We start from the raw sequence: 17,524 nt of genomic DNA, 5'->3' as shown, positions 1-17,524 counted from the left end.
CACTGTCCCATTGCAGCGCAAGTTGAATCCCATGACAAACCTTGTGACGGTGCTAAACCGACTGCACCCATTTACCAGGAATCATCTGGTTAAACTACAGCAAAATTAAAAGCCACAGTGGTGCACGTTGTTCAGAGACTGATCGGCAGTATTAGACAAACATGATGCTAAGTCCGTTTTCTCTCTAAGTCCTGCTGGTCTTACTAGCTGCTGCCACGTCTGGGTTTTTGGTTGGTTTGGGGGGGTTTGGTTTGGTTTTTTGGTGTTGTTTTTTTAATTAGGAATTTTAATAGCACAAAACCAGTTTTGCATTTTTACATTTCAAAGTTGTCTCTAACTTTGAAGGAAACTAAGTTGTAGTGGTAGCTTAGATTCTTCCTCTCCAAGAAGTTTAGAGAGTGTGCAAGTTCGAATATGTATCAATCTGTAGGAAAGCCCAGATACGTTCTTCAATGAAACTAGGGGCTTCCTCTCCAATATAATGCAAGCCAATCTCTTCACTTCCCTGCAAAAATCTCTCCTACCAATAATGATCACCTAAATCAGGCATGCCTAAAAAGTTCCCAGTCCAGAAAGCAAGAACCAACTATGCATTAAGGGTTGAAGGTAATTTCTATGTTATTTAGTAGAATTACAAAAAAATCAGAACACGGAGAATTCCACATTAATGAATCATACACTTACAGTTGTCTTCAATGTAAGTTGAACATACTCTGTGACTAGCAAAGTGTCAAATGAAGGTCACCTTCAGCAGCAATTTTAGACTTACAGCTTTGATATTTTAATACGCTGCATCTGAGAAAAATGATCCATGGAAGAGATGGGTTTTATAAAACTTATCTTCAAATGCAAGTTGTTTTGCAATACTTCCTGTTCATCCCTACTGTGCAATGCTGGAAGAAACTACACCTTGTGCTACCAGCGTAAATTACTAAGCTGAGACCAGCACCGAAAGCAGCACGATACGTGAAGGAATCAAGCTTGCAGGGTACGGCTGCCGACAGGTCGGAAAACTTAAGTTTTCCCATTAAAGTGTCAACACATCTTTTAACCTGGTGAACGCCAGCAAACTTTCGGCAGCTCCTTCCTTCACTGCAGCCGCACTCCCGTCCTCATTTCTCCTTCTGCGGTGGCAGGGAAGCGCTGCTTTTCCGGGCCGCATCGAGAGAGTCCACGGTCTGACCGGAGAAAGCCGCTTCCAGGCGCTCATCGATCTCCGTCCTCTCCCTGAACACGCACCAGAGCAGCAGCCCGCTGCACAGCAGGCTGAGGGGCAGCACCTTCACCCACGGCCTCTCGTGGTCGCTGCCCATGGACCGCCTGACGCTCCACACCCGCGGGCTGGCCTCGCTAGAGGAGAAGGGGATGGCCCCCGCGCCCTCCTCCGCCTCCGCGCCCTCCGGGCCCCGCCGCCGCGCCAGCCCCCGCCGGGGCCCGGGCAGGCGCGGGCAGCGCCGCGCCCTGCAAAGACACACGCGTCAGCGGCGCGGAGCGCGCGCCCCCAGCCCCGCCCGCGCCCGCGCCCGCCGCCTCACCGCCACCGGCCCAGCGCCCAGCTCATCCCCGCGTGCGGCTCCGCCACACGCGGCCCCGCCCCGCCCCGCGCCCCGGAAGCGGAAGCGCGGGCGCGCGCGGGGCCCCCGCCTGCCCGGAACGGCGCCGCCTCCGCCGGGCGGGGCCTGCGCGCGGCCCCACGGGCGGCGGCGCTGCGGGCTGGCGCCGTGACGCTTCCACAGTTTGGGTCGGAAGAGGCCACTTTATTCCATATCCCACACAGAGAACTGCCACATATTCCCTTAACGCAGCCGCTCTTCGGTAACAGTTCGGTGTTTTCGTAGCACCTTTCCGTCAGGTCCTGAACAGCTTTCATTCTATCCACCACTATCCGAAGATGACATCGACCTCTGAGCACAGGTGGGTGGAGTGTTATGCACAGCTGTGGCAGAAAACATTTTTTTTTTCTGTTTTAAAGTCTGCACAGAAAACACTAGCATACAGATGAAAAAACATGTTCTGGGACTGAAGACACAGAATCCATAAACCTCTGCCCAATACCAGCCTTACCAAAGAAGTTCTACAAATGTTCTCAGAAAATCAGCCAACTGCCCTCAGTAATGGTGAGCCCTCACTCCATTACATTCCCTTTGCTTTAGGGCAGAAATTCAGGAAGTCAAGAATACTCACAGTTGGTAAACCATCTTAGTGACACGAGACATGTTCAACTTACCTGACATTCTGTATGAACTTGCTGTTTACCACCCAAGTTTCTTCATACAGTGTCATTCCAAATTCCTGTATCGCCATGCAGGTGCTCATCATCCTTGGACCCATGAAGAACAGTTGTCGCTGCAGTCGCCAGTTTGTTACTTACGTGTTCAACACTGGTATTTTCAGCTGTAACATTTAGTTTAACATGTCAGTTATTTCTGCTTTTAAACACCAAACATTTCTGTCACTGAATTCACTAAATAGTTTGGAAATAAGCCATTGAAAGTAAGTTGTGAATTCTGCTTTTGATTATACAGTTCTCATCTGCAATAATTACATGATAATAAACACAAATACTGTGCAAGTTACATAGTTAATAGTTTAAACATGCAAATGTTTTACAAAACTTCTATGAGGAAAAAATGAGTTTTCCCTAGAAAAGAAAATCAATTTAAAAAAAAGATAAGTTTCTCAAAACAAAAATAAGATAATTAAGTATAGCACTAATTTTAAGCTAATTTAATTAGCTCAAAGGTTCATTGTTTTCCTGAAGTGCCAATTCTGAACATAAAAGGTGTAAATATATATTCAGGGAAATTAAACCCTCCTTATTATTACAGTTCATGTAATAATGGGCACAATGGACTGGAAGGAAGTGGGGGGGGAACAACCCCACCCCCAACAATAAGAACAAGAAAACAAAAAAAAAACCACGCTTGTCTGGAATTAATCCAGATAAGCCTTGCTTCTTCAAAGCCAGCACCAAACAGTCTTTCCTTCCAAAAACTGGATGTGATACAGTACTTACCTAACAGAAATGAGAGGAAAAAAAAAGGTGACTAAGAAAGGATAAAACCAAATCAAACAGAGAACATTTCAAGTGTTCTTGAAGAAATCAGGCCTTGTGGTAGAAAGTGGAGTTACTGAAAAGATGTTTATGTGATACGAATGCCGTAACACCTCTTTACTTTTCCTTTGGCACCTTAAGTACTGGAGACAAACTTCAATTACAACATCAGTCAAAATTTTTCTATAAAGCTAAAATTTTAAGTCATCAACAGATTTTTTGGGGGCAAAGTAAGTCCTCTTGAACAGGAATCAAGCCCTAAGTATTTACTAAAAACTCTGTCTACTGAATTTTACTTCCATACATTATTTAATCCTTGATGTAACTGAAAACAACATTGGGGTATTCACATTCGGAATAGACAATTATGAAAAAGAATAATACCAAAAAACTCACCAGAATCTCCTTTGAATGCAATACCATACTGACTTAATAAATCTTTAAGTTTTTTTATTTCTTTAGAAAGTTGCTTGTATTCCTAAGAAAGAAAATACATTTAAAATGGATCTCCCACTCTCCAAATGCATATAGAAAATGGGATTTTGTCAAAAATAAGGGGTCTGTGCACACCTGTTACAGCTTTTGACTTAAAAGATCTTAAAGATAAACTGCTTATTGAAAGAACAAGGTACAAATTTTATGAAAAGATGTATTTCTATCTTGCCAAAACAGGAGCCAGCTTTTTGCAAGTCTGAGAGTACAAATTAGGAATGCTTTCTGTATCTATTTAGGATCTATCCTCTAACTAGCATTTTATCATAACACAAAATTGCATTCATAAGTTTGCTACAGGACCAACCTAATTTTATTTTATATCATAATGCTAGTCTGGAAATTTGTCACCATCTCCGCTCTGGACCTAGTAACTTCACGTTCTCACTTTCAGCAGTTTCTGATAACTTACAGAGCCAAGGGATTGCTCGTTACTTCTGAGACTCAAACCACGTATCTGAAATCTCGAAGGAGCCCAAATTTTTTTGTGGGTTTTGGTTTTTATACGAATCAAGAAAGAGAAGAAGATTTACTGTTTAAGATTCTGCAGTTACCAAAACAGCCAACTTTGTCAATTAAGGAAGTCAGAAAAAGAAATACAAATTATTAAATACTGTATTGTTAACTATTGGAAAAAAAAAAAAAAAAAGAGGTGAATATTCCCGCTCCTAACAGTACCACATCAAAATGGTGATCTTTATATAAGTATATTCAGCTTAACCACAGTTTATTTGGTTATATTCAGGAATTACTATGTGGTGTTTTGTCTTTGCTACACTTTCAAATAAAATGACAACAGCAGCTTCTTTGCTGCATTGTAATTCATTCCCTTCCATACCCTTTTCATGATGTTGAGCTTGCACTCTTTTAGGCTGAGCACACCTTCTTCCTCTATTTTCCCCATTTCAATGCTGTTGCAGAAGGACTGTTCACACACATGAAAGTCATTCAGAAATGGACACAGCATAGATCATTCTGCCTTTTGCTTGCGTAACAGCCAATGCATTCTGACACAAGTCTGGGTAATTATCCACAGAGGGAAGTGTCAACATTCCCAAGACTGGTTACATGTTTATTTTCAGTAGTAATTCCTTCCTACTTCCAGGCTGATACTCCCCTGACAGAGTACTCACAAGGTGTTCGTAACCCAAGTGCCTACACTAATTCCTACATACCACCCCATCGTCTCACCAGGCATTCGGTTGTGCTGCTTTGTTTTTGATCTAAGGGCTGGAATAAAGATATCAAATCATTCTGTATGCAGACTGTTACATACTGAAACCAGAAAAGATAATCCCACAAACAGTATTTACACAATGCTGTCACACTGATACTGTCATACAGTAAAAAGGTGACAATTCCATATTGTAAATATTATGCTCTATACCTTACTGCACTTCTCCACTGTTTCAAATTCCAGACTCATTTTCTTTTTCTGTTTTTCAACTTCCTTTTCTTCTGTTGCTTTTAGAAGTCCTGCTTCCTCAAAAATTTCTTTCAGTATTTTTTTGTGTCCCTAAAAAAGAAAGTTTCCAAAAGACAATAGATCAATTCACCCTACTCGCATCTATGCTTGTAATTTGCACTGGCCATTCCAATTCCTCAAGCTTCACTGTAGAAAAATTTACAATTAGCAGTTGATATAGCAGTTACAGAGCACAAAAATTGCTATTTGCCAAATGCAGAATAAATGCATCCATTCCAAAAGGAAGAACTGCAGAAGCCAGGTTTGGCTATTTGACAGTAATTGTTCTTTACCAAATAGAGTTGGAAGAAATTAACAAACCTGCTCAGTTATTAGTTCATCATACAGAAGCTGCTCTGCTTCATCCCACTTCCTTTGTAATGCTTCAGTCAGAGTCGGATAAACTGAAAAAATAGAAGTCAAACCATGTAAAAACCAACAGCAGTGTCCTGCAATAGTTAAATGCTCCTCTAGTAGCACGCAAGCGTATTTGTTTTAAGACCTCAGTGTTCTATACATTACACAGTCTCTACTGCTTTCAAGAGTTGGGGTTAAACTTAAATTCTGCTTCATAAAGTTTCTGGAGAATGCCACTGACCAAAAGTTTTTCTCTTAGTTCCAGCCAGAAGACCTCAATTCTTTGTTGAATTTAATTCCAACTGAGCTCTCCCTTTTTGTAATGTAAGTAAATGAGCAGATACTACAGGGCTGATTCCTACAACCAGTCCAAGAAAAAAGAAAAGAAAAGAAAAAAAAAAAAAAAAATCACTCACTGGGTCTATGCTAGCAATGACAATTTATTTGATAAATACGTATGTGTTATAATGACCGGGATTTAAAATTCGAATTATATGTTATATTTAATACACATTTATATCAAGTTATAAACTCAAAGAACCTAAAAAAATACACTCTGAGGTTGGCGTAATGTGCCAGCTGCTTCACACAGAAATGATTTTCTAAATCTTACCTAAAAGAGAGTGGGGATGGCACACAAGAGGAGTCTCAAATGTCAGAGAGTAAACACAAGTACTCGGCTCAGACACATAAGCCAGTTTATTGCTCTTTCCACAAACAAGATGAACCTAGACACCAGTAAAAACAAAAGATGAGCCAAACACCTCCACATAAAACAGGAACAGCACTGATGATCAATTTGGTGTCTTCCAATGCTAGCAGATACATTTCTGTACATGCTGTCACCCACAGAGAAAGAATCGTAACAAGCACATCTTCAAGTTATTTTATCAAATGTGAAAATCGCTTCTTCTAATGGGAAATGATCCCCCCATCTAATATTGTTCCTTGGACTCCCCAGCACCATATTTCCAGCAAGAATGAGAGTAAAAAAGGAGGGTGAATAGGACGCCCTTCAGAACCTCATCTGACATAAGCATAATTCACTTAAATTTTAGTTCTGACCAGTGTGCTAAATAAAGAGAACAATAGACATCTAGCCTGTAGACAATTGTTTTCATCTTCAAACTTGCAGCACCAGTATTTTCTGTCTGTTCAAAACTAAATGCCAGTGAAAGATTTGAATCACAGTATCAAAGGTCATACAAGAACTGTAATTCTTTCTGCAGCCCCTATGGGAGATAAAGATGTTAACAAGGCACCTCCATTACAGTACAGAATGTTTTCATCTTGGCCAGGATGTTTTGTCCCCTATCCAATCTTCACATTAGTTTATTCCAACAATATATCCCTCTCTCAAGCACTGTATTGTCACCCATAACTGCAATAGCTAAGCATCTTCTACACACAAAGCAGCCTGTTGTGAACTATGTGGTATCTTTAACTCTTCTTCACAATAGCGATCTACGTCACCAGGGAATGTGAGGTTTAATTCATTATATCTGTAAAACTGTATAACACACTGAAACGGGAAGTAGAAAAACATCAATGAATAAACAGATAAAGGACGCATGCAAATCATGTGCCACACATTGGGCAAGTCTCAGACACCCTTCCTTATCCTTCTAGTTGAATAGTTATTTGGCACAGAGACTGTTTGAATGTGAGAACTCCACAAAATAAGAATTTTTACTTTTTCTTTAAAATGTACTTACACCAGAATCTGTTTCTCTTGAGTCGGTTCCTCTGCCACTCCCATATATTTGATTCCTTCCTTCTGCTGGCATGCCCTCTGCTCTTAACACCTTACTTAGCTTCTCAGATGCTGTTGTTAACTGCCTAATTCTTTTCCCTGCTTTTTTCTGGATGTTCTTAGCACAATCGGCTGGCATCTTGAATTCAACAAATAGCTCATTTTCTTTATTTTTCCTGACACAAATTACAAAGCGCTGTATGTTCCTACAGTAGTGATAATACCAGAATATTCTACTCTAACAAGGAAAAAGACTTAAAAGTAACCGATGAGAATACATAAGTAAACTTCTTCAAATTTTTATCCTGACTTTAGCTTCCCTCCTCTATCCATTGACCTAGCTCCTACAAGGATTCATCTTTATGTTTTATATCACAGCTTAAATGATGACTTCTTCAAGGTAGGAATGTTTCAGTCTGTAGAGTGTCATGAGCGTGCCTAGAGAGTCATGCTGTCTGAATTAGCATAGGCTAGGTTATTATACCTTTGTCTGTCTGCTCTTAGTTTCACATGAGTCTCCTTCCCTCATCCACATTCCAACAAATGTGTTGTTGTCAATTTCCCACTCATGCCAGATTCTGAAAAAACAGGACATGGTTTTATTTTAAGTCACTGGAGAGAAAAAGGTGAACACTCAGGAAGAAAAAACAGGAATACCCTTACACTATGTTCAATTTAACTGTATAAAGTTAATTTTTGTTATTTTAGTATTTCCATTTCTTACAGCCAAGACCTTATAAACCGTGCAGTTTGTTATCCAGGCTGCTATATAGGGCACATCAACATTACTTTGAGAGCACAGTTATGGATCAGCTTTCAGTTTGCAAATGATGTGCACTTACAAATCCATGTTTAAAGCCAATAAAATACACCTTATAGATCAATCCCACAACAAATTCCATGATGCTAAGTACCCTGTGCAACTCGTGTCTGCAGGATTTTTAGTGCTGGTGAGAGCACCTACAAAAAGCAGTCTCTACTTCTGCTAGTCCTCAAGCCAATGATACTCTCAGCATCTTGATGTACCCTTTTCCTCTCATATTAGCTCACTAATTATTGTGTATATAAGGAAAAAAAGGAGACATCTATTTACAAAATACTTAGAAAGGCAGTAATTTTAAAGCAGTGCTCTGGTTTATAATTTATTTTAGGTCTTATGATTTGGATACTCTGGGGTCTTTGAATACTTCAAGAAACTTTTTTGGGTCTACATTAGTCTTTTATTACCTTTTATTAAATATATTTAACACAATCACTAGGCATAAAGCACTCATTTCATTTTGTAAGGTTATATTCAACTCAAAGTGAAAATAGTAAACAGACATTAAATCTTTGTTAATATAAGCTGTAGTTATACATTTCTGAATTTCTCACATGAACATATCACGCCTGCAGTTGGCATTGATTGTTAATCAGCCTCCAGATAAAATAAGAGGTTAGTATTTATCAACAAAAAAATCCTGAATTTTTCAAGATGGGCTATTTTTATGCATAACACCTTGGGAACTACACTGACTTAAGCTGACAAATAAAAGAATCTTAATTTTAAAACTGCCTCCTCTTTGTGAATCTATAAAATGGTCTGCTAAGAACACAGGTAAAACTTAAAAGGTCTAAAGCCTCACCCTAAAATCCCGCTATAGGCATTCCATCGAAAAGTCTGCTCATGCTGAGTGACATTATGGAAGGGACAAAACTCATACTTGTACCTTAAAAGAAAAAAAAAGACAGTAAGATATGTTTCAGACTGAAATAACAAACTAGTTTGTTGCTAATAAATATATAGAATCAAATATTGAAATCCATTACTCACGTGGATTCCACAAAACTGAAACACTTGCCAGCAAGCCTGAAGAGATGTGCAGGGCCTAAAAACACCACAAAATTACATCAAGGAAAAATAATGGTTTTTGTTAAATTTAACCAAGTCACTGTGTTGACAAAACTGCAAGGAGTATGTGACAAATTTAGCTTTCTGCTGTACATAAGGAAATTTCTATCTTCCACATGGATTACTGTAAATTCCCCATAGTGCTATACTGGTTTACATCACGATCTTTAACATTTTTCATCTTCAATACTCAGGGAAATAGATAAGCCTCCTTCTACAATAGAAATAAGAAACCTGTATACAAACAAGTATTTGGAGGCCAGATCCATAAAAGGAATCATCAGTGCAGATCCTCCCAACATCTAACACTGAAATCGCTAGAAGTCTTGCTTGGCAGCTGTCTGTCCCCAGTATCATCCAAACTCCTCAAGTTTATACTAGTGAAGCCCATTTGCTGAGAATGTCGACAGTGCTGCATATTTAAGTTTCACTGAGATTCTCGAACTAGATATCCTTTTTCACTGTTTGCTTTCATGGTCTGAACCAGTTAGTATTCAACAAGGTAAACCTTTTAATGTCAGACAGGTCAGCACTTACAATTCTACTCTTGTAGGATTGAGCATTCCAGCCTCACTGTCAAAGGGATCCAAGACAGGTAACTTGTCATTCAAAAAAAGGCCAAAAGCTCTGAACTATGTGCTACACGGGTATTTCAAGTATCCCTTGTTTAAGGTAATTTTGCATGGAATTATTAAATATTTGTGAGGAAAGGAGAAGAAAAGAGATTGCAAAGCAAATAAAATAAAACCCCATCCCAGCATTCCCCACTGCCAGGACCGCCTATGTACTTCTTCCAAAGATCTAGACAAGCATTCCTAGAAACAAAGACCAGACCACCAGAATCATGCCCCTGGAATGCCGTAACCAGTGGGATACAGGCAGGTTCTCTTTCCCATGGGGTTCTTCCGACTGTTCAGTCCTGCATTTCATTGTACAGATTACCATAGGCTTGGCCAAAGGGTTTGCCCCTCTACTACATGCAATCTGTGCCTTAGTGATTAGGACGATCTCCCCAGAGAGGAAGAAAAGCATGTTTGAATGTCCCTGAGGAATGCGTTAAACTCATGCCTCCATTTCCTGAGCAGATGCTCTAAAAGAGAAATAAGAGGAACTATTACCCCAACTGTCTTGTAAAAGAAAAGAAAGAGTAAGGTTTCCATGCTAAAGAAATAACTATGTAAGACAGGGATCTGTGCCCTAGATTCCAGTTCCATAGACACCCCCTATTTTTGGCTGCATGTTAACTTCCCATATTCAGGAAAGGATTTCTAGTGTACTGTCCTTTTAACTTTTTTTCCTGCTATTTTTGGCATCTTTCCATTCAGCATTCTAACTATTACTAATCCCATTTCTATTTCACTTTTCACATGCAGAATTTATACATTTGATTTGGGTTTATACAACATGACAGAAGGCATTAAACACAATCACGTTCAACGTCACCATACCAAAATGCCTTTATTGAACATGAACAAGGCTTAAGGCTGTGCCTAAGGTTAGCAGAGAGACGAGGGTTATTTCCTTTTTGCTCACTCTTTGCCTTCAGTGTTTACTTTATCCACTCTCCTCCATATACGGTCTAGTATTTTTTATATTCCTGTTTATTTTGCTGAAGTGGTGGATATATGTTGCAGCACCCAGGCTTTGTGTGTGAAACTGAGCCTCTGACTTGTTCCAAGACTACTCTTAGGGCTTTTTTACAGAATTTTTGAGTATTAAGTACTATCAGATGATAGAATGTCTTTTATATGACAATCTCAAGGATGTCAGGGATTGTGTCAAGAAGAAAGAAGGTTTCAGTAAGGATCAGAGGGATCTGTGACTGGCTCAAAAAACACAGATTAAAACATACCGACAGCACTGTGACAAAACCAGTTCAAACAGCACTGGGACATCGAACACCAAAGAGGTTAATCTAGGTTTTAACCCTTCAGAAGCACAATAAAATGTATTTGTCTGTGCTGCTTCTCCACGGCGCTCATAAAATGACAAGCAAAATTGGTCTTTGTCTGCATAAAGTCAAGGTAGGCTATTTTGCAAATGACTGTCACTAAATGATGAAAACCGTACAAAAAAGGGGACGCTTGCATCTACCTGATATTGCGGACGGGGACATCTTTGGCTGCAGCTTATTTGCTTGAGGCAAGAACGGGTTATTCAACCTTTCAAAAGAAAGAACGTGACACGTTTGAGGTCGAGCTACGCACCTGGCTGTGGCTACACCCCCCGCCCGCGCGTCCCAGCACCTACAGCCGCGCAGGACGCGCGGGGGAGCGGCGGCCCGGCCCGCGGGGCACCGGAGGAGTCGGCAGAAGCGCCCGGCCCGGCCCGGCCCGGCGGAGGGACCGGGCTGGAGCCCGGCGGGCCGGGGCGGCCGCGGGACAGGGCGAGCGGGCGGCCACGTACCCGAACGTGTTCGGCTCCTCCACGATCTTCATCTTCCCCGCCGAGGCGAAGGCACCTGCCGAGCACAGAGCAGTTGGCGGCGGCGGCGGGCCCGGCCCGGCCCGGCCCGGCCCCCCCCGCGGCCCCCCGCGGCCCCCGCCCGCCCCCGCGCTCACCCAGCGCCGCGCCCAGCGCCGCCAGCAGCAGCCGGGCGGCCGCCATCGCCTCTTCCGCGGGAAGCGGAAGGGCGCGAGGCCGCGGCGCGGCCGCTCCGCCCAAGCGCGGGGCCATGGAGCGCGGCCGGCGCGGAGCCCCGCGGAAGAGCGGCCGGCGCGGCGCTCGCAGCCTCGACACCTTCGCGGCGGAGGCGGAGGCCGCGCTGAGAGGTGCGGGGCGCGCGGCGGCCTCCGGGCCGAGCGGGCCCGTCCTGGGCCCTGTCCCGGGCCCTGCCGGGGGCCGGGCCGGGGAACGGGCCGGGCACTAATGCGCGCCTGCTGCTTTCAGCTTGCCTGGAGGGCGAGGGGGCCGCGGCGGGGGCCGGCCCGGAAGGGGCGGCGGCGGCGGCGAAGTTCCCGTGCGCTCTCGCCATGTGGGAGCTCGGACACTGCGACCCCAAGAAGTGCACCGGGAGGAAGCTGGCGCGGGCGGGGCTGCTCCGAACGCTGCGCCCGCGGCAGCGGTTCCCGGGCCTCGTCCTCAGCCCGCTGGCCACCGAGCGCGTCTCCCCGGCGGACAGGTGAGTCCCCGGCCAGCCCGCGCGGCCGGCGGCTGGGCGGGAGATGCGAATCGGCGCTGGTGGACTGGGGGGAGCGTTTTAACCACTAATCCACGGCCGGAGCTGCGCTACGGAACAAATCTGACCTTCCTGTTACCTTACACTGACGCATGAACACGAGAAATAGAGCTGATTTTATTAAATCAGCCTAACAGCTTTACACAGCTGGTCTCAGGTGAAAAAAGCATCTGTAGATCCCAGTGAGAAATCAAAGTACGTGGTTAGTAGGTTAAATTGTTCAGAATCACGGGCCCGTAGCTACGGTATCTTTAACGATTCCATATTCCAGTTCTTCACTAGACAACGCATTAACTAGAAAACTTATTTGGTGGAAATGTTGAGAATTTTCTTCAAATGTGCCTGTGGCATTTTTATGAAGGTGTATTTACTCAGAGAAAAGGTTAGTCTTTAGAAGCTAGCGGAGAACCTAATTCTGAACTTTGGTGTACTTTTAAGAATGTGAGCTTTGCTATTAACCATGCACTTCTGACATGTTTTTAAACGTAGAATTTTTCACATTCGGTGTGAAAGATGGGTAAGCCTTTTTTGCCACATGCATGTTTGGAGGAAAGCACGTTGTTACTCTTTCTCATTGCATCTGTATTTTAGACCACTGTAAAATGTATGCTTTTTGATTGATAAAAGGAGGGGGTTGTATGCAAATCTGTTGCCAGTATAAAGTGGCAATTGTTAATTCTCGCTTGTCACTTATTTTGTCAATACAGTGATAACAGTTTTTCAAATACAGTGATGTTGCTTTTTTCAGGCATGTCGTTGCTCAGAGTGGAATTGCAGTCATAGATTGCTCGTGGGCCAGATTAGAAGAAACTCCCTTTAAGAGGATGAGAGGAAGTCACCTACGGCTGCTGCCTTACTTGGTGGCTGCAAATCCTGTAAACTATGGCCGGCCATGGAAACTGTCCTGTGTGGAAGCTTTTGCTGCAGCTTTTTGCATTGTTGGTAGGCTGTAATGTGTCTGATGTGAACTATGTTACCAGCAATTCTTCCTTGATAAATGAGATGATCTGTGATAGAATAAGCTGTAGTGCTCCCCCACTGGTCAGCCCTTTGATTTTGGAATCAATTGTCAAGCTTTCTTCCACGTACTTGTGTCTGGTAGCATGGAGGTATCTGTGGGGTGTTCATGTCAGCTACTAAACAGCACACGTAAACTGATGATCCTGGTTTTGTCAGGATGGCACTTAACGTTAGAAAAACTGTTAAAAAAAAGCCAGAGAAGACAGAGTGTGAACCCATAGGCACCTTTGTTTTACTGAGAAGTAACAACTCTGTTAATAGGGTGGGTTCTGGTTAAGAAAAGAAATTGCCCCCTCTTGTTACGTTTTGCTAACTCATCACAGAACTTATCTTGACAATTGAAAAGACATGCTCTACTATACCGCAGACAAATCTTTTATCTTCTGAAAATGTATGTACAACTACCCTCTTACTGAAGGGCTGTGGGAGCTAGAGCTTGAATCATTCATTACCTGTACAGAATTTTTTTATGTAACACTCACTAAAAGACTATGAACTTTTCTTGGATTCAGTTAGATTATTTCCAGTTAAACTGAAATCTGAAAATATTTTTAATCTTTTTAAAAGTCTGAATCCCCAAACACTGAAAAAATGCTGGCAAACATCTCACTATTGTAGTGATACATACATCTGTACTGAATTTAGAAACCTGTAAGCTGAGTGAAATCTCACACTGAAAAAGAAAACTGGTCATTTGTTTTCTGTTTTAGGATTCCCAGACCTAGCCACCATTCTTCTAAGGAAATTTAAATGGGGTAAGGCATTTATTGACTTGAACAAGAATCTCTTGGAAAAATACGCAGCCTGTCATTGCCAGGAAGAAGTGCTGAGAGTTGAAAAGGACTTTTTATCCAGTGTCCAAGAAACAAAAGGCAAAGAAATAGGTAAGAAAAACCACAGACATATAGCACACACCTCCTTTTCCTAACTGATTTCTGTACAATCTTTAATCTCATGAAAATACTGGCAAGCTAGAAGAGCTTTGTTGAGATGTGTGGTTCTGTCTTTATACTGTGTATTCTTCTTATAAGCAAGTTTGTGTATTTTTTTCAAATCAGAAAAGATGAAAATGACTAAAGCAATTTAATGCATATAGAGTGTATTCACAGCTGAACTGTGGAGCAGATACCCCGATCAAATTAAGGATATTGGAGAACTAAGGAGTAAAAAGAAGACACAGTGCTTCCTCATTTTATCTAGAGATGTTAAAAGCAGAGTATGAGTAAAAAGACTAGTAATTCATGAAATCTGTAAGAGAAATAATAGGCATACAGCAGTCTGACAGCAAGTTAGTTATACATAAACCTCAGAAAGACCTTTAATGGACATGTTTATATAGTCCCTAATCAAGATGTTTAATATCAGACCTATAAGGATAATGAAAATAACATAGTAAGAGCAGTAGTTTATTCCCAAATTCTTCCAGTAACTTACTGGTATCGCAGTATTTCAGGCTATATTTACAGGTGAGTGCTTGTCTCATTCAAAACAGCACAAAAAAGCCAAATCAAATGATCAAGAACATATGAAGAGATGCTCCTAATTAATGTTTTCCTTTCACAGTAGTTAAGTCCCATAAAAACAGGCCAGGGGATCCCACTGTAAGGAGATGGTAGACAGCCTTTAGTTTCTCTGAACTTTGATCTCTTTGTCATGACACACTAGGCTGAGTGAAATAATCCTGTCATTTGGTGGAAGCCTAACTACTGTTACATTAAACTGAAGACAGTTCCTAAGAGGCAATACTACTATGCCAAATAAAGCACACTTCCACCCAAAATCCTATGCATTTTCTGGATGGACTGTAGTACCAAAGCTATCATGCCTTGACTTTTCTGAGGTAACAATTCTCCCCAGCTGTGTAAACCAAAGCAAATCTAGCCCCCCCCTTACTCAGCAAGAGCTAAACCTGGACATGAACTAACTAGATAGCTCCTTTCAGAACTAAACCATTCTGAGAACAGACACGTTTTCTTATCACAAGCCTTAGAAACCTGTGTGTACAGCCTGACTACCCCTAAAGAGCTACTGAACCCCTTGGGGGTGGGGGGCACAAATGGCATGGAAAAGAGTGACAAGACTAGAACGAGGTAGAACTTGACAGTTGTTTCTTACCTCCCCTGGTTTCTGACCCAACTACTATGGTAGACTCATCAGAATGCCAAATCAGACTTCCTATGCCTCCCCTTCCCCGCCAATAATCTTCTCTTAAAATGAAAATGAAGGCAGACCATTAAAATACACCTTCATCAAATGTGTGTGGTTTTTCTTTCTTTTTTCCAGATCCATTTGATGTTGACTCAGGAAAAGAATTTTGTAATCCCAACAGACCAATCAATTCCCCAGGGTAATGAAATTTAATTTAAATACTGTTTCTCTTATTATAAGTTGTTTTGCTTTTATAATCCTGAAAAGTGTTTCCAGATTAGCACAAAGTAATGAAGAATCTGAGGACGACAGTGTGAGCGCTCCAGATGATGCCACTGAAAGCAGCGATGAGAGCAGTCCAGAAGATGATGGTAGTGTAAAGTTGCTGCAACAACAGCCAATAAATCAACTATTTGAAAAGTAAAGAAAACCCTAAACTCTTAATAAACACACAAAAAACCCCCACATACCACAAGAACATTAAAAAAATACCCCAACAATCCCAGAGTTGTAACATCTTGTATAAAGAAATTTTCTTGTGAACAGTTAAGTGTGCCTTGTTCACCTGTAACTTGGTGCTTAGCAAATGCCTTCCTTTAGGTGAACCTCAGGCTCTGTGTGAGTTTATAGGTCTGTCTATGCACATAAAGGCTTTAGGTTATTTAATTTTTAGACACTTTATGGAGTGCTGATTATTATGTAAGGAGCCTGAAGCTTGGTTATAAGTTTAAAAAAGCCTGTACTTTAATCAATGTGTCTGGAGAGTGGTTGATAGGGATTATTTCTACCTAATAGTATATTAAGTAAACCCTTCTAAGTTCTGGGCTATATTTCAACTGGAAAACATGATTAAGTGATCGCCCTGTTCACAGCACCTACCCCATAAGGAGTCTCTGACTTTTTGCTTGAACCTGCCAGATGTATTTCAACTATTTCATCTAGTTTAGGGTAAACTGACTACCAAAGCTTAAAAGGAAAGAATGCTTCCTGGAATTGTTTTAACATCTCAGTATGTCTTTTTAGTAACTACACGCTATTTTTTTTATTTACCCTGATAGACAGTCCTAAGCAACTTACAGTGTTTTGGCACTTTATATTCAGAATGTACCACAGAATGCTCTTTGGCGTTTTCAGCACCCAACTGGAACTTACTTAAGCCTAAACTTCAGCAACTCTTCAGTAGAATTGGAGATACTGAGGACAAGTCATAGTGTTACCTTTGTATATACAGTTTCTTCAAGTCACAGCAAGATTTTCACCTCTTAACCCTCTTCTACTAGAGATTAAATGCTAGCCCTACTGGAGCTAGAATTGAGAGTCACAGCAGCAGTTTTAGTGGTACAAGTATTCTATTTCCCTTTAAAAAGAAAAAAAAAAGCTCAAATAAATGAATTTGACAGGTAATCTTTTCCTTTAACTCACTTTCTCAATTACTCACTTTCCCACCCCAAGCATATGCAGTCTTTCCCAAATCAGCTGTTAGAACAAGGATTTCTAGATAAGTGACAACAAAACAATCCTACACAATATTTAAAGGACTGAGGACAACGTGATGGTGTTAACTATTCTAATTTAGGGGAATGGTTTAATGTTATAAAGCTATCATAATCAAATGCAGAGAAGCAGAACAGATCTGAGAACAGAGCTGTATCACACTTAGAGTAACTTCAGTCTCCAGCAGTAGCCATTTCTTAATAACAAAAGCACTGAAGATGCTACAGCTCAGATGGAACAAAGCTCTTCACACTTCATTTGTTTTGCAGAATGACTTTGACTAAAAAATACAATTAAAAAAGCAGTGAAAGTTTAATAGAGGGCATATCAGCTTGACATACATGAAAATAACTTACATAATTTAACTGATTTCCTTTACAGAAGGAAACTGCAATTGCATAGAGCACGTCCTTTTCCTAAAAGCTATATACATTGACATATGGAAGAAGGCACAGAAGTATTTCTGATAAACAAGTACCATTTAAAATCCTGTTGCTGTAGGTCCCCTTGCATTCCTTGGACAGCTTCTATTATTGTTTGTATCAGTCTAATGCTTATGTTATTTTATGTTAACGTGGTCACACCAGTATGTTGATCCCGTTATGCACAGTAAGCAAGTGGTCTCTAGCTAGTCAGCCTTGCGTAAGCTGTTTAAGGAACTGATCAGAGGT

General features: G+C 41.5%; 3 protein-coding genes across 4 annotated transcripts; 1 reads left to right on the top strand and 2 right to left on the bottom strand.

Moving 5' to 3' along the window:
- Positions 1 to 593: 593 nt before the first annotated feature.
- UQCC4 (ubiquinol-cytochrome c reductase complex assembly factor 4) lies at positions 594 to 1,588 on the bottom strand. The gene is made up of 2 exons (XM_074840635.1): positions 1,536 to 1,588; positions 594 to 1,461 (listed from the first exon to the last, which is right to left on the bottom strand). Exons 1-2 carry the CDS (start codon positions 1,559 to 1,561, stop codon positions 1,113 to 1,115), a joined length of 375 nt encoding a protein of 124 aa, XP_074696736.1. The 5' UTR covers positions 1,562 to 1,588; the 3' UTR covers positions 594 to 1,112.
- A 148-nt stretch (positions 1,589 to 1,736) lies between these two features.
- Positions 1,737 to 11,972, bottom strand: GNPTG (N-acetylglucosamine-1-phosphate transferase subunit gamma). Of its 2 annotated transcripts, none has more exons than XM_074841493.1 (12): positions 11,908 to 11,972; positions 11,420 to 11,474; positions 11,108 to 11,175; positions 8,936 to 8,990; positions 8,748 to 8,831; positions 7,607 to 7,700; positions 5,983 to 6,097; positions 5,334 to 5,416; positions 4,935 to 5,063; positions 3,452 to 3,533; positions 2,228 to 2,394; positions 1,737 to 1,936 (listed from the first exon to the last, which is right to left on the bottom strand). In XM_074841493.1, exons 2-11 carry the CDS (start codon positions 11,449 to 11,451, stop codon positions 2,270 to 2,272), a joined length of 867 nt encoding a protein of 288 aa, XP_074697594.1. In that variant the 5' UTR covers positions 11,452 to 11,474; positions 11,908 to 11,972; the 3' UTR covers positions 1,737 to 1,936; positions 2,228 to 2,269. The 2 variants fall into 2 exon arrangements, with proteins under 2 accessions (XP_074697594.1, XP_074697593.1); XM_074841492.1 differs by lacking the exon at positions 11,908 to 11,972 and adding an exon at positions 11,575 to 11,691.
- Positions 11,649 to 15,909, top strand: TSR3 (TSR3 ribosome maturation factor). Its single transcript, XM_074841497.1, has 6 exons — positions 11,649 to 11,784; positions 11,903 to 12,134; positions 12,940 to 13,133; positions 13,922 to 14,095; positions 15,495 to 15,558; positions 15,636 to 15,909. The coding sequence occupies exons 1-6, from the start codon at positions 11,688 to 11,690 to the stop codon at positions 15,781 to 15,783; spliced, it is 909 nt and encodes a 302-aa protein (XP_074697598.1). The 5' UTR covers positions 11,649 to 11,687; the 3' UTR covers positions 15,784 to 15,909.
- Positions 15,910 to 17,524: the final 1,615 nt, after the last annotated feature.

This window comes from Strix aluco, chromosome 15 (genome assembly GCF_031877795.1).
Source record: "Strix aluco isolate bStrAlu1 chromosome 15, bStrAlu1.hap1, whole genome shotgun sequence".
Classification (NCBI taxonomy): Eukaryota; Metazoa; Chordata; class Aves; order Strigiformes; family Strigidae; genus Strix; species Strix aluco.
Note: the sequence above shows the minus strand (reverse complement) of the source record. Positions and strands in the feature narration are given on the sequence as shown.